Source organism: Cetorhinus maximus, chromosome 22, assembly GCF_964194155.1.
Source record: "Cetorhinus maximus chromosome 22, sCetMax3.hap1.1, whole genome shotgun sequence".
NCBI lineage: Eukaryota > Metazoa > Chordata > Chondrichthyes > Lamniformes > Cetorhinidae > Cetorhinus > Cetorhinus maximus.
In genome coordinates, this window is record NC_135900.1 from 35,969,161 (window position 1) to 35,984,083 (window position 14,923).

General features: G+C 40.7%; 1 protein-coding gene across 2 annotated transcripts in view; it reads left to right on the forward strand.

Moving 5' to 3' along the window:
- The window catches only part of LOC144696600 (dedicator of cytokinesis protein 4-like), a 391,455-nt gene that overhangs the window by 340,592 nt on the left and 35,940 nt on the right, over positions 1–14,923 (forward strand). For both annotated transcript variants that reach the window (XM_078568091.1, XM_078568092.1), the window contains 2 exons: positions 3,582–3,665; positions 7,158–7,277. In XM_078568091.1, coding sequence (XP_078424217.1) covers positions 3,582–3,665; positions 7,158–7,277 — 204 coding nt within the window. The remainder of the gene's footprint in view (positions 1–3,581; positions 3,666–7,157; positions 7,278–14,923) is intronic.

Consider the following 14,923-nt stretch of genomic DNA (forward strand, 5'->3'; position numbering starts at 1 on the left):
GTTGAATAATTACCTTGTGTCAGTATTTGAGGTAGGAAAGGAGAAGCATGCCGGACTTATCAGAATTAATGTAAGCAAAGTAGTGTAATGAAAAAAATGGCACTAAAGAATGACAAAACCCCAGGATCAAATGGTTTCTAATCTTGAGTTTTTAAAGGAATAGGCAAGCAAGTTGCAGATGTCTGAACTATAATTTTCCAAAGCGTGCTCATTTCAGAAATCCATCCTTTCGGTTTGAAAATTATGCATGCCATTTAAGAAAGGTAAGGGGGGAAAATTAAGGAATTATAGCCCAGTTAGCTTAACATCTATTGTCATGAAATTATTGTAGTCTGTCATTAAGGATAGAATGAGTGAAAATTTTCAGCTGGTCAGAAAAAGGAAGCATGGATTTACATTGGGAAAGCCATGCCTGACAAGTCTGGTTTAACGTTTCTGTAGAGGAGACTGAAGTTGCGAACAGAGGAATGCCTATGGATGTTATATATTTGGACTTCCAGAAGGCATTTGATAAAGTCCTTCATGAAGAGACTGTTAACTAGAGTTGAAACTCATTAAACAGTGGTGGTCCAAAGAGCCTTTGGGTCCAGGTAGATCGATAATTAAACTGTCATGAACAGGTTCAGAAAGTAATCAAAAAGGCAAATGGACTGCTTGCCTTTATGTTTAGTAGGCTAGAATAGAAGGGGTAGAAGTCCTGCTGCAGCCATATGCAAAGCACTGGTTAGCCCACACCTGGAGCACTGTGAACAGCTGGGCATGGCACCTTAGGAAGGATATATTAGCCTTTGAGAGTGTGCAGCGTGGATTTAGAATGATATTTAGACTCCAAAGGTAAAATTTCCAGGAAATTCTACACAAACTAGAGTTGCATTCCCTGGACTTTAGATGGTTAAGAGATGATTTGATTGAAGTTTTCAAAATACTCTGGGGGAACATATAGGGTACATGGAGAGAAACTATTTCTGTTGGCTGGAAAATCTAGGGCTTGTGGGACATGGCCTAAAAATTAGAGCCAGCGCTTTCAGGATTATAATGAAGAAAGTGATTCAAGAAGGCAGCTCACCACTACCATCTCAAGGGCAGTTAGGGCTGGGCAATAAATGCTGGACCAGTCAACGATGTCCACATCCCATAAATGAATAAAAAAACAGTCCTACACACAAAGGGCTTTAGAAGTTTGGAATTCTCTTCCGCAAAAAGAAATTGATGCTAGTTCAATTGTTAATTTTAAAACTGAGATTGATGGATTTTTTTAGCCAGAGGTATTAAGGGAATATCGGACAAGGCGGGTATACAGAGTTAGGTTGCAGATCAGCCATGACCTCATTGAATGGCGAAACAGGATAGAGGATCTAAATGGCCTACTCCTGTTCCTATATTCCTGTACTTCTCAGTTTCCCTTATTTTCCAAGGAGTATGTGGCCTCCTTATTTTTCCTGCCAAAATATACTAGCTCACACTTATCTAAATTGAAGTTAATTTTACAATTAGATGCCTATTCTTGTTTGTGTATTCCTGTATTTGTTGCAGGCCTCCTCTGCATTAACTATACTGCTCAATTTGGTGCTGTCCACAAATTTTGAAATTGTACTTCTGATTTCCAAGTCTAGTTTGCTTATGTAAATTGTGGAACACCACTTCCCATCTTTTGGCAGCCTGAGTAACTACCTCAAAACCCTGTTGTCCTTTCTGTTTGGTAGCCAGCTTGCTATCCATTCTGTTGCTTGGCCCCTGCCTCATTCTGATCTTAGTCATGAGTTTACTGTGTGGCATCTTATTGTAGGAGTTTTGAAAATGCTAATATATTATGTTTACAGCATTACTCTTGTTTAACTTTTCCATTACATCTTCAAATAATTCAATAAACTTGGTCAACAATGACCTTCCTTTTTGAAACCTGTGCTGGCTTCTATTATTTTTGGTTTCAAGATATTTTTGTAAGACATCTTCTGAATACAAAATATCTTTTCTCTGTTATCATTGTTGTGGGCCTTAGATGAGGGTGTTTGTGGTCTGGATTTATAGATAATGCTGCAGAAAGGACTATTGGTTCACTTTACCTTTTTTGAACTTTATACTATGTACGATACAGGCTTGGCAAGAGGTTCTACATAGAACCATTCCTTCACATAATCTGTCATGTGATCTCAGATTGCTGAGGACATAGGCTGTATATTTACAAACTTAACGTTAACCCTTTATGGTACACTTTCTGCCATGAACATTAAGCTAACTAGTGTGTATTTTGCTGGACTGTTTTATCTCCCTTTTTAAATTAAAAATTGGCGTGCCAGCCATGGTTAAGTTGGTAGCACCTCGCCTGAGTTAGAAGGTTCCAGGTTCAAGTCCCACTTCAGGGCATGAGCACAAAAATCAAGACTGGCACTCGAGTGCAGTACTTACAAGAGTGCTGCATTGTTGGAGGTGCGGTCATTTGAATGAGACGTTAAACAGTTTTGGGTTGATTCAAGTGTACAGAGGATCCAAGGTAGGTGACTGGCCAGGAGAGCATTGGAATAGTCTGGTCAAGAGGTAACAAAAACATGGATGAAGGTTTCAACAGCAGTTGAGCTGAGACAAAGCTAGATATTTTATGATTTGTATATAATTAGAATAGCTCATTTTTTGAGACCTAGTGGTACTGTGTAAAACATAACACTTAGGGGACAAGTTCAGACAATAATTTTGTACATACTAGTTTCTATATTTAGAAGGGAGCAACTGGGGAATAGACTCACTGTCAGTGAAGGGGAGGCGTCTTGGAGAGCATGGCATTCTCCACATTATGTATTTGTATAACGTGCATCTTGTTAACAGATCTGGAAGTATATGTTTTCGATCCAGAAGTGCTACATGGCGCTGAGGAGAAACTTGAAGGGAGAAAGCTGGTTCAGTTTGTTACTTAGTAGATCACTGAGCTATGCTGTCCAGAAAGCCCTTGGTTTTCGATTAGTTAAATTCAGTCAGGGTAATAGTTGAGACTTCATAGTCAGCCTCCTCCAAACCTGATGCTTATCCAGTGACTCATGCTGAAAAGTACAAGGTCAAGGACAGAGTCAGGCTTGGATGTAAAAATCCCTGCAGTCAAATACCATGATAAACAAACAGGAGGAATGGCTGTTTAGGGGAACTAAGAGTGCATGCAGCACCTGTTAAATCATATTTTAGCAGGAGCGAAAATTGGAGGCGTAGAGAAGAGAAAATAGTTCTCTATTTGGTTAAAAATGCTGAGCTTTTTAAAAAAAAATCAGTGTTACAGACAGATTTGACCTTCTAACCCCACCGCCTGCCCATAATAACAGGTTGTTATAATCCCAAACATCCTTCAAGTACCTAATTGTACCTAATTTGCATAATTTGTTTTCTTGTGTTGCTTTGTGGGTGCTTTAAATGTAATCCTTGAATTTTAAATGGTTCCATTTTTAATTCTGATCAGTTCCTTGGCAACTTGACAGTTGTTTAATTTTACAAGGCTGCAAATGTATTTCAAGGTAGTTTGCAAATCGAGGGGGGATTGAGAAGAGCTGGAAAGACTGCAAGAAAACAGCTTGGAGAAAAATTACTTTTTTTTGTTGCAGGCATTCTTTGTGAAGGACTACATTCTCAACCACCCTGAGGATGGAGAGAAAATCTCTCGTCTGAGGGAACTTATGTTTGAACAGGTAAAATACACACACGTCCCCAAAATACAAAATACTCATTTGCACCAGATAATAGATTTATGTTAATATGCAAGTCACTTACTTGTATGTTCCTTTGGTTTTATCAAGAAACACATTACAAGGTAGATGAAGGAAGCCTCATTCGACCAACTTAGCTCATGCTTCAAAGTGAAAAGCTGCATTTGTTTCCCCATCACATTATTCTCTTGAATGAAGGCAAGGTTTTTGCCACCCCTTCCTAACTGGAAGATTATTCCAAATGTCAATCACACTGTGCATGAAGATGTTTTTCTTGATATCTGTCCACAATTGTCCTTTCAGCAGCTATAAACCTGCATCCCTTGTTCTAGTACCTTAGCACAGCATAAAGTAGTGCTGCAGATTTGCCATATGGCATTTAATATTCTAGATACAAATATTTGAAAAGAGGTGAAGAAAAGACCATCAGCTTCACTAATGCTCATCCTGTCTGTTAAATTGTTGCAAGGTCTTGCACCACCCTCCCTAATCATTAGCAACGCTTATTCTTGTGGGAGAAAGAAAAGCACAGGAAGCATGCATAGCTAATATCAGGTGGGAAAAATCTGTAAAATTCCTCCCTGACTGTGAGACAAACAAGCAAGCTGTGAGTGACCTCTGACTCATCAGTAGACCTAATTATTTAAGCCTATCTCTACCTCTCCTATCTTCCTGTACCCTTAGAAATATAGGGCAGGAGCAGCAAAGACTGTTTCCGTCTATCAGGTCCTAACAATCACATAATCATATTCCACATAGCCCCAATACATCCAATGACTTTGAATGCCAAAACATTGAGTCGCACTCTTCAAATTTCAAATACTTTGCACGTGCACTGCCTCCCAGGATAGCATATTCTATGGGCAGAATTTTATGGTCCCCATGGTGTATTTTCAGGTGGGGACCTTGAAAATTCCTTGGATGGCTTTCACACTGAGTTCCTGCCAACCCCTGACCAGATCGCAATTTTAAGACGGGTGGGCGGGTGAGGCCTAGGGTGGCCTGCTGGCCTTTGTCTCAATAGAGGCTCTTTATTGGCCACTTACCACCGGCTGGCGGGTGAAGTTCAGGGGCCGGGGGGAAAGCCCGGCAGGTCACCTTGCTCAGGCCTTGGGCAGGAAGTGGGGCTTCTCCCTCAAGGGTGCCCTTTCTACAATGGGCACTCAACTTCCCCATCTGCCCCCGCAGTTGCTCCCTTTCTCCCAGCCTCTCCATCAAGACCCCCCGCCCCCCTCTCCCTATCCCCCCTTGGCCTCACTTCTCCTCCCTGCTGCGAGACCTCCCACACTTACCTTGTCTTGGAGTCCAGAGTTTAGAATCTGGGGATTGCTTGGAGTCCAAGCCTTGGCCGCTGCTGGCCAATCAGATTGGCTGGCAGCTCTCTGCCTCCAGCCAATTAACACTGGGGCGTTAAATGGTTGCAGGGCTGCTGTGATCAGCTTGAATGTGTTCCCCACTGACTGTTCGGGAGGCGGGGTGGGAAACCCCACCATCTGAAAAACCCTGCCTTACACATTCCCCACCCTTGTATGAAACAGTTAAATCTGCTCTGTGTATTCAGCGATGCTTGAATCCAAGTCTCCTCCAGTCATAGCTTGAGTTAAAATTGAACATCACTCTGGAGTGCAATTTTTCTAATTTTTTTTTTAAAGGAAATATGAACTTAATGTCACTTCTGAGCCACTATTTTTTTCCTCCTAGTGCCAATTGGCTCACAAAACCTGCCTTACTGCAAGCGTCAAGTGATCAAAGTGGGTAAATGCCAAAATGGTCACAAATTAGGCCAGGATCCAGTTACCTCAGTTCTGAGTTCTTGCAGGAACAGAGCCTCCACAATTCCTGAATGAGACCATCAATGTTGGAAGGGGCAGGTGTGGGAATTCCCAACACCGAGTGAAACTTGGCACAAGTACATCTTAGCAGACCAGATGTCAAATGATGGAATTTTAGGCCCATTTGGTGTTTCAGGCAGAGATTTTACACTACATTCTTGAAGAGGGTCACTCACCCATCCCATTCCCATCCCATTGCTTTCTGCTGGAATTAATGGTGTGGGTGCCAAGTATTATGTGAACAAAAGAGAGAACCCCTCCAATGGAGCCAAGGAAAGCCCTTGGAGGCAGTGGCAACTATTTTAATGAGCATTTCACTCTTGCAGTCCTATCACACTTTTTATAAATGGACAAGAAGCTGCAACTGTATCATTTTCTATTGATGGAGACATCTCATATGCTTAACTAAACTTAAAATGAACGAAGTAAGATTCGTAGAAAATGCCACAAGTGTATGCACAACAACAATTTGCAATTGTAAAGTGCTTTTAGCAGAGTAAGAATGTTTCAAGAACCAATAGAGGTAAATAGCTTGATCTTCCAAAACTATACTCTGCCCACACGGCAGTGAATGTAACCATTCTCTTCAACAACATTACATAGTACGTCCCAGAACTCATTTTTGTTCCCAGGGCATATCCCGGATGGACATGAGAAAATGCAAAATAGGTTTAAATGCTTTCACTGACAAACTCATTTGCAATTTGAATAAATGCACTGTTCAAACGAGGTCTTTAGTTGATTTCTTACACTTATTATTAAAGAATTTCTGTATTGAACTCTTAAACAATCATCACTCCCAGGAATCAAGCTAATGGCCATCTTGATTGATCCATCATACCGAGCATGATGAATTCATGTAGGCATTTACACAAAAGGCTAGTTCTCCCTTTGTTTACCCCGATGCAGTGACAACATGATATTTGTTACAGTCACTTTCACTCAAGAAGTGCCTCAAATTATAATTCTCATATACTGTGAGATGAAAGGAAATCTCAATAAATTAATTTAAACAGACAAAGGTTTCTGCAATGTTCATGTGCTATAAAGGTGACGCTCTTGACAAAGTGGACTAAAGCCATCTAGTGGTGGTACAAACTGTGGTTTGAAATACACTGTTAGTCATCCTAGTTCTTTCAGAGTTCTCTTTAGGTCATCCTGAAAATATCAGCGTACTTTAAACACCACTTTTTTGGGCAAATTTTCTCATTTAAAGATGTGAAAAGAAAATCTTAACTGGGATGGTTCTCCTGGCTCCATGTTAAAACTATGAGCTGCTGCTGTTGACTGCACATCACTCATGCCAACCCAATTATCTTCAGCTAGCCAATCCTGCTGCCCCACTCACAACCAGTGAGACTTCTGGAGTTGCAACTGGTGTCCACTACTCCTCATTATTAACTAATGAGGCTGATGACTAATTAGCTGTGGCCCTCCATCAGGCATGTGCTGCATCTGGATGGTGACCCGGTTGAAGCGTGATCCAATTTCTAGCTCCGTGTATTCCCAGACACAAAAGAGAGAAAGGAGCTTTCAGAAAGTAACGGTAAAAAGAATAGATGATATTTAGCTATCAAAATGTGGATAATTGCAATTCTTAAAAAGCAGGTAACTTACACACTTGTGCTTTTTTGTATTCAAGGCACATATTCTTGAGTATGGCTTGGCTGTGCATGAAAAGTTTGTGCCCCAAGACATGAGACCGTTGCACAAGAAGCTGGTGGATCAATTCTATGTGATGAAATCCAGGTTGGGGATACAGGTATGAACCCTCACAGCAAGAAGCTGATCAAGTGAATTTCATCATCAATACTTCGGTATCTAATGATCCATGTGCCTTTTGAATGTAATGGTTGATATCAGTAGAGTGTTAAACTTTGACTGTGTTATATTATTAAATAGTAAAAATTTTGATTAACCCTGCTGCGTCAATATTTGAACAACTTAAAAGGCTCAAGACTTGTATTAGGAAATTCCAGCAACTTGCAAAGGTTGCTTATTGATCTGTTCTGAAGGTGAACAATAATAACTGTAGTATTGTAGATATTGAAGTTGTATTTGATTTGTTATGTACTACTCTCTGGCGATCAGCAGACCCCTCCTTCAAATCATTATTTCTTATTTTTTCCTGTGGTGCCTCCCTCTATAGCTCCTAACATACGGACAAGTGAGAATGCACTTAAAAACTACAAAAATAATTGAATTGTTGATGAAAAATTACATCACTTTGTTTCTTTTGTCGATTTTTCTTTTTGATATTCCTAATTTGTCTGCTCTACTTGACCCCTCTCATTTTTCTTTTGTGATCATTTGGTCATCTTTGGCACTATAAATTTATACAGAATGAACAGTTATATAATTTCATTTGCATACAAATTGAAATATGTTCTGCTGGATTGCTGCATAATATTCTGATGAAGTGTGCTTCGTGATGTCTCTTGGTCCTCTCCTTCCTTTCTTGTTATGCTTTAAAGGTGCTAGTTCATGATTCTATTCCAGGCAGCCTGGGTGCGGACATTTTGTGTAGAATCTCCTTTGCAGTGATGCTAGCCTTTAGCAGCCAGTTTTCAACCATTGATTGTAGCTCCCACCTCCAATTGGATGGTGGAATCTGGAGGAAGCACAAAAACGAGTAGTAATAGATTTTTTAAGGATGAAAGCTATGTAATAGGTAGAAGATTGCATACTAGTTAGATATAAAGTCAAAATTAAATTGAAGTTAATTTTTTAAAAAAGAGATGGGGTTGTGCAAAAATAAATGCTGAATCTTTTGAAATTTAAATCGAGAGGCACTGCTTCTTGAGCAAACACAGGAGCCTTGTTTGCTGTAACCTAATATGTTGGAGTATCGGTGAGTATTGTATGCCTGCAGTACAGCCTCACGGGCCTGGTCTCCTATATTGCTCCTCCAATTCTTTAAAGAACCAAAGATAGAGGGAGAATCCCCAATGATAATCAATTAAATGCCATCTGGAATGAGGGAGTGTGGTACTGGTAATTGCTGGCCCCATGTAAATTGGCACGGTGGCAAATGGGAAAATAGCAACAATTTTTTTTTAAAAACGGACTAACTGAATAATCCGGTCTCTTCAAATTTAGTTTCAGTTTCAGAATAGCTTCTCCCAATTTTGGATGCCTGTTGTATACTGCCATCATTGACATTGATTTGTAAATAATCTCGAAATGATGGAAAGCGAGGCATATGCTGATACCAAATTATTACAGCCTCATTTGCACAAACCTACCCATTTTTGGGAAAAAAGAGCAGAAAGCAGGCACTAAAGTAGGCTGAGATCCAGTGTATCAGGTCTACATGATTGCAGCCCAGAAGTTAAGTACAATGCCGCTGAAGGTCTAAACTACTATGTCCAGGGTGAGCAGCTGCTCGTGGGAGGAAGATCTGGAATGATTAATTATCTTAATAAAATGGCTGCCAAAATTTTCTGACAAACCTCATGATCCAATTAGGTTCTCTATCTGGGAATTTAGAATTAACTTTGTGAAGAAAAATATTTATATTCTCTGTCTATATGCATATTACAATTCATTTCTCCATTGGACAAAATTTGCTCTCTGACACTCTCTGGGAACACTATTGTATCTATTGATCTGAAGCATCAGGATTCTTGCTTCCTCTCGAACCTGATCCTAAGTCTTGGCTACATTTTTGAAACTTTACTTTAAAGTTACAATTTTCAATTTTACACTTAATCTAGCAGCACAGTGATTAATGGCTCTACTTTCATAGAAATTGCCTACTGAGAGGTTTCCAGTGTTGCTTGGCAATTGATGAAAGGCACTTAATTTTAAAGTCCTGACTGTCTGATTTAATGTATTTACTATGCTGAATATTTCCTTTGAAAGTCTCTTTTGCACATTGCTTATAATATTACCTCACATCTTCCAGTCCGAGATGCTCTGAATTTCAAATAAAACAAAACACCTGTTAGAAATACAGTCTGCTGGTTGATATGGAATCAATTATACTTCAATTTTTTTTCATAAGAGCGACCATTTATTTAATGTCGTAAACCTGTTAAGATAGTGAAAACATTGATTAACGTATGAATCCTTGCAAAACTGTGCTTTGATATTAATTATATTTACTTTTATTAACCCAGATTTCACAAAACTGGGCCACTGATATTTATAATTTATTTTTTTTGTGCTTATTATAATGGAGCAAAAGTAGTGTTGTTCAAGTGCAGAATAGTGGAATTTAGGGTATAAATCAGGTACATTGGAATTACATAGATGCAAGGACTGTACTTAACTTCAGTTAATCTTGTGCAAAAGAGAAGCAACTTACCTGCATGATTTCATAGCAGGAAGTGTCTGAGCTCACAGGCTTTGATTTTCCACAAACTTTGCCTGAAATACCAGCTTTGACTGAAATTATTACAAGTTTCTGTTCTCAGGTATGCTTCCAAGAAAGGATTTTGCACTCTGCATTTCCACAGTTTCAGGCCAGGAAATCTTTATCGTTCTGTGCTTCTGTCATGGAGCCCCTCCTGTGGAGTTCACTGGGTTTCCCATATACATCTGTAGAATGCAAATAGAACAGGAGCTGGAGAAGATGGGAATGACAGAGATGTACAACATGGGGCCTCACCATTGAAGACAAAAAACTTAAGAGCGGACTTGCACTATAGAACATCTGAGACTCTCAGAGGTTTCTCAGAAGAAGGCATAGAAGGAACTCTATTTCCCCTTGCAAATTAACTTGTCAACCTTTTTTTATTCATTCTTGGGATTGGCCCAAGGCTTTGCTGGCAAGACTAGCATTTGGTACCCATCCCTAACTGCCCTTGAGAAGATGGTGGTGAGTTAGGGTTAGGGCCTTTGGCCACTGCAGCCCATGTGGTGAAGGTACTACTAGAGTGCTATCAGGTTGGGAGTTCACAATTTTTTGGCATCCTCTCAAACAAAAACAAAACAGACTTACTTCAGAGTGCTGGGTGTCATATCCCAAACCAACTTAATGTTGCTGCTGAGAACTGACTCATTTCCAGACTTAGTTCGCAATCTGCTGTTTTCTTCTTGGCTTCTGTTCATCTAATTTTTAAATAAATTTAATTCATGGGCCTAGAAAATTGATCAAGCCTGAAAACAAACTGCACATGCCTTTTCACGTGTGCTCAAGGGCAAAGTGAAACTCTTGCAGGGAGTCAGGGGTACACTAAAAGGCAGCTCAACTCATTTAAAAGATACCTGGATCTGCAGTTGAAGTGCTGTGGCCTGCAAGGCTATGGACTGGGTGCTGGAAGGCGGTCTTAGAATGGGCAGCTAGTTTTTTATTTTTTCAGCCAGCAGGTGAGCTGAATAGCCTCTTTCTGTGCCTTAGTTTTTCTATGGTTCTCCCTCTTGATGGGAAGCTGCACTCTGGCTGCAGACAGCAGGGAATGAACACGATGTGATTGTAAGACCTGTATAACAGGCCCCAGGGTGGAGTTGTTGGTCTTGGCTGCAGACAGGAGAGATCTTGTTCCTCATGAAAGTGGAAAGGTTACAACAGCAAGTGGGAACAAATAGAAAGAAAGATTCCCCAAAGACTTCAGGACATCCCAAAGCGCTTTACAGCCATCAAAGTACTTTTGAAGTGTAGAGACTGTTGTAATGTAGGAAATGTGGCAGCCAATTTGTGCACAGCAAGGTCTCACAAAGAGCAATATGATAATGACCAGATAATCTGTTTTTATAATGTTGGTTCAGGGATAAATGTTAGGCAGGATTTTGGATATAACTCCACTTTGAAATAGTGCCTTGGGATATTTTCCATCCACCTGAGAGATCAGATGGGGCCTTGGTTTAAAGATCCGAAACATGGCACCTCCAACAGTGCAGCACTCCTTCAGTACTGCAGTGGTGTGTCATCCTCGATTTGTGTCCAAATCTCTGATTTGGGACCTGAACCAACAACCTTCTGAATTGGAGGCAAGAGTGTACCCAACTGAGACATCACTGACACTGTGATGTCACAGTGGAGGTCAGTCACAGGGGCTAAGCTTCCACAACATGTCTGCAATGCTGGAAAACGTCCACTCTGCCGAGGTCATGGAACAAGGTAAGAATTTTACTTACATTATTCTCTTTCTACCTGCATCCACTTGACTCAACCCTCTCCCATTTCCCTTCACTCTCCTACAACCACTGCACCACACTTCATTCCAGCTCTTTCTCTTCATACTTGCTTTGTACTTCACCTCTTAGCACTACTGCAACCCTCATTGCCCACATGTCACATCTTCCACACAATCTACAAACCAATTTACCACAAAAGCATATTCTCAAACTGCTTTTAGAAGACTGTCATTAAAACACTCCTTTCTTTTTTGTAGGAGAAGCTTTTGCACAACATCAGGCAGAACACAGCAAATGGAGGAAGTGAAGGCATGCCCATTCCCCTATGGATGAAGACCTGCTGACTATTAAGAGTGGGGGTTGATGGGAGGTTATGGCCAATGCTGGAGGAGAGATGATCGCACAGGGTTTCTTCAAATTTCTTTGAACTGTTTTACTTCTCATACAACCGACCCTGTTTATCAAAATGCAACTTTTAATAGCCACTTCTCTCCTTCACCATTGCCATAAATGATTTGGACTTTGGAATCAGAAATACAGTTGCCGAATTGAGGATGACACCAAATTGGGGCATATAGGGACTATGATAAAATACAAGACAGCATTAATAAACTTGCAGAATTAGCATGTAATTGACAAATAAATTCCAATATAGATAAGTGTGAGGTGATGTATTTTTGCAGGAAGAATCGAAGCAATATAGCGCTTTAAAAATAATAATGAGGTAAAGGAGCAAAGAATCTAGGAATACATGTTAACTGTATATTTTTTATTTATTCCATGGAATGTGGACATTGTTGGCTAGGCCCATCCCTTATTGCCCTTGAGAAGGTGGTGGTGAGCTGCTTCTTGAGCTGTTGCAGACCACATGGTGTAGGTACACCCACAGTGTTGTTAGGGAGAGAGTTCCAGGGTTGTGACTCAGCAACAGTGAAGGAATGGCGATATAGTTCCAGGTCAGGATTGTGTGACTTGGAAGGGAATTTTTAGGTCGTGGTGTTCCCATGCATCTGTTGTCCTTGTCCTTCTAGGTGATAGAGGTTGTGGGTTTGGAAGGTGCTGCTCAAGGAGCCTTGGTGTGTTACTGCAGTGCACCTTGTAGATGATGCACACTGCTGCCACTGTGGTAGAGGGAGTGAATGTTGAAGGTAGTAGGTAGGCTGCTTTGACCTGCTGCTTGAGTGTTGTTGGAGCTGCATTCATCCAGGAAAGTGAATAGTATTCCATCACACTCCTGACTTGTGCCTTGTAGATGGTGAATAGACTTTGGGGAGTCGGGAGGTGGTTAATCACCACAGAGTTCCAGCTTCTGACCTGCCCTTATCGGCACTGTATTTTTATGGCCAGTCCAGTTCAGTTTTTGGTCAACGGTAACCCCCCAGGATGTTGATAGTGGGGGGATTCAGCATTAATTGTGTTTAGTTGTAGGTAGGTGATTCACTTGGGCCCCTATAAAATTAGACACAGACTTACTTGTGATTGTTGCATTAGTTGGTGTATGGTTGTAACATTTAAGTCTGCAAATAAATATAAACATGTATAAAGATTGGCTCCAGTTTTATCCTTCGACTGGATTTCTGGAATAGAACAGTAAAGATATGCAAATCACTAAAAGTAGCACAATACAGCTGAATAAGGCCATTTAATTTTTTAAAAAGCATTCATTTCTCGAGTGATAAAATGGAAAGGTAGAGAAGTTATGTTAAACTTGTACAGAATTTTGGTTAGACTGCACTTGGGATGACTTATGCACACTTGGTCTGGTCTCCATACTGGAGAAGGTGCAAAAATGATTTATTAGGGTGATACCAGCACTTAGAAGTTACACCCACCAGGAAAGATTGAACAGGCTGCGGCTCCTTTTGCTAAAAAAGAGAAGGCTGAATGGTACCTGATGCAAATCTTCAAGATTATGCAAGGTTTGTTAGCATAGATGTAGAAAAGCTGTTTTCACTTTTTGGTGAAGACCACAATTAGGGGTTTTAAGTATAAACCATAAAGCAGAATGCTGCAAATGTGAAATTAAAAACAGAAAATAATAGAGATACTGAGCAGTTCAGGCAGCATCTGTGGAAAGAGAAACAGAGTTTCTGATGAAAGGTCATTGATCTGAAGCTTGAACTCTGGCTGGGATTTTCTGGTCCCGACGCCGACGGGCATCGTCACAGGCGGCAAGTTTTCCTGTCCTGCCCACGATGAAGCCCGCTGTTGTCGGGGCTGGAAAATCCCACCCTGTGGTTCTCTCTCCTCGGGTGCTGCATGGCCTGTTGAGTGTTTACAACATTTTCTGTTTTTATTTCTGGACTTAAATATAAATAAATCCAACAGGGAATACAGGAGAAATGTCTACCGAAAGAATGCTTAGGAACGCATTATCACAAGTAGGTGGTGAGGTGAATAGCATAGATGCATTCAAGAGGAAGTTGGATAAACAAGGGAGAAGGTACGCTGATTAAATTAGATTAAGCGAGTTCGGAGGAGGTTTGTGTGCAGCGTTAGACCTATTGGGCCCAATGGCCTGTTTCTGTGCTGTACATTTTTTTTGTTATCAGTTAGCATTTTTGATTGCTTTTTGAACATTTGGTGATTGGCTCATAAGAAATGAGGGCTTGCGAAAAGATAATTTGTGTTGGGATAAGAAAATGATGAGGGCCTAAAGCATAATGAGTAGCTCCTTCAATGATGTGTCTGAATTCACCCAGCCATGTCAAATTTATCATTTTATTTTGTAGTTTTGAATCTCTTTATAATTTCTTTTCTATATTTGTTCATGGGATGTGGGCATTGCTGGCTAGGCCAATATTTATTGCCCACCCCTAATTGCCCTTGAGAAGGTGGTGGAGAGTTGCCGCCTTGAACTACTGTAGTCCATGTGGTACAAGTATGCCCACGGTGCTATTAGGAAGCGTGTTCCAGGATTTTGACCCAGCGACAGTGAAGGAACGGCGATATATTTCCAAGTCAGGATGGTGAGTGACTTGGAGGGGAACTTCCAGGTGGTGATGTTCCCATGTGTCTGCTGTCCTTGTCCTTCTAGTTAGAGATTGCGGGATTGGAAGGTGCTGATGAAGGAGCTTTGGTGAGTTGCTGCAGTGCAACTTGTATATGGTGCACATTGCTGCCGCTGTGCGTCGGTGGTGGAGGAGTGAATGTTAAGATTAGGGTTGCCAGCTCTGGCTGGACATATTCCGGGCGATGTTGACGGAAGTGGTGTCTTAGAAAGCTGGCGGAATGGTGCAAGCGAATTCTAAGAGAGCACGAGAGAGGAAAGCACACCAACTTTAATTAGATAAACAGGACAAATTTGCAACGAGAGTGAATAACAAT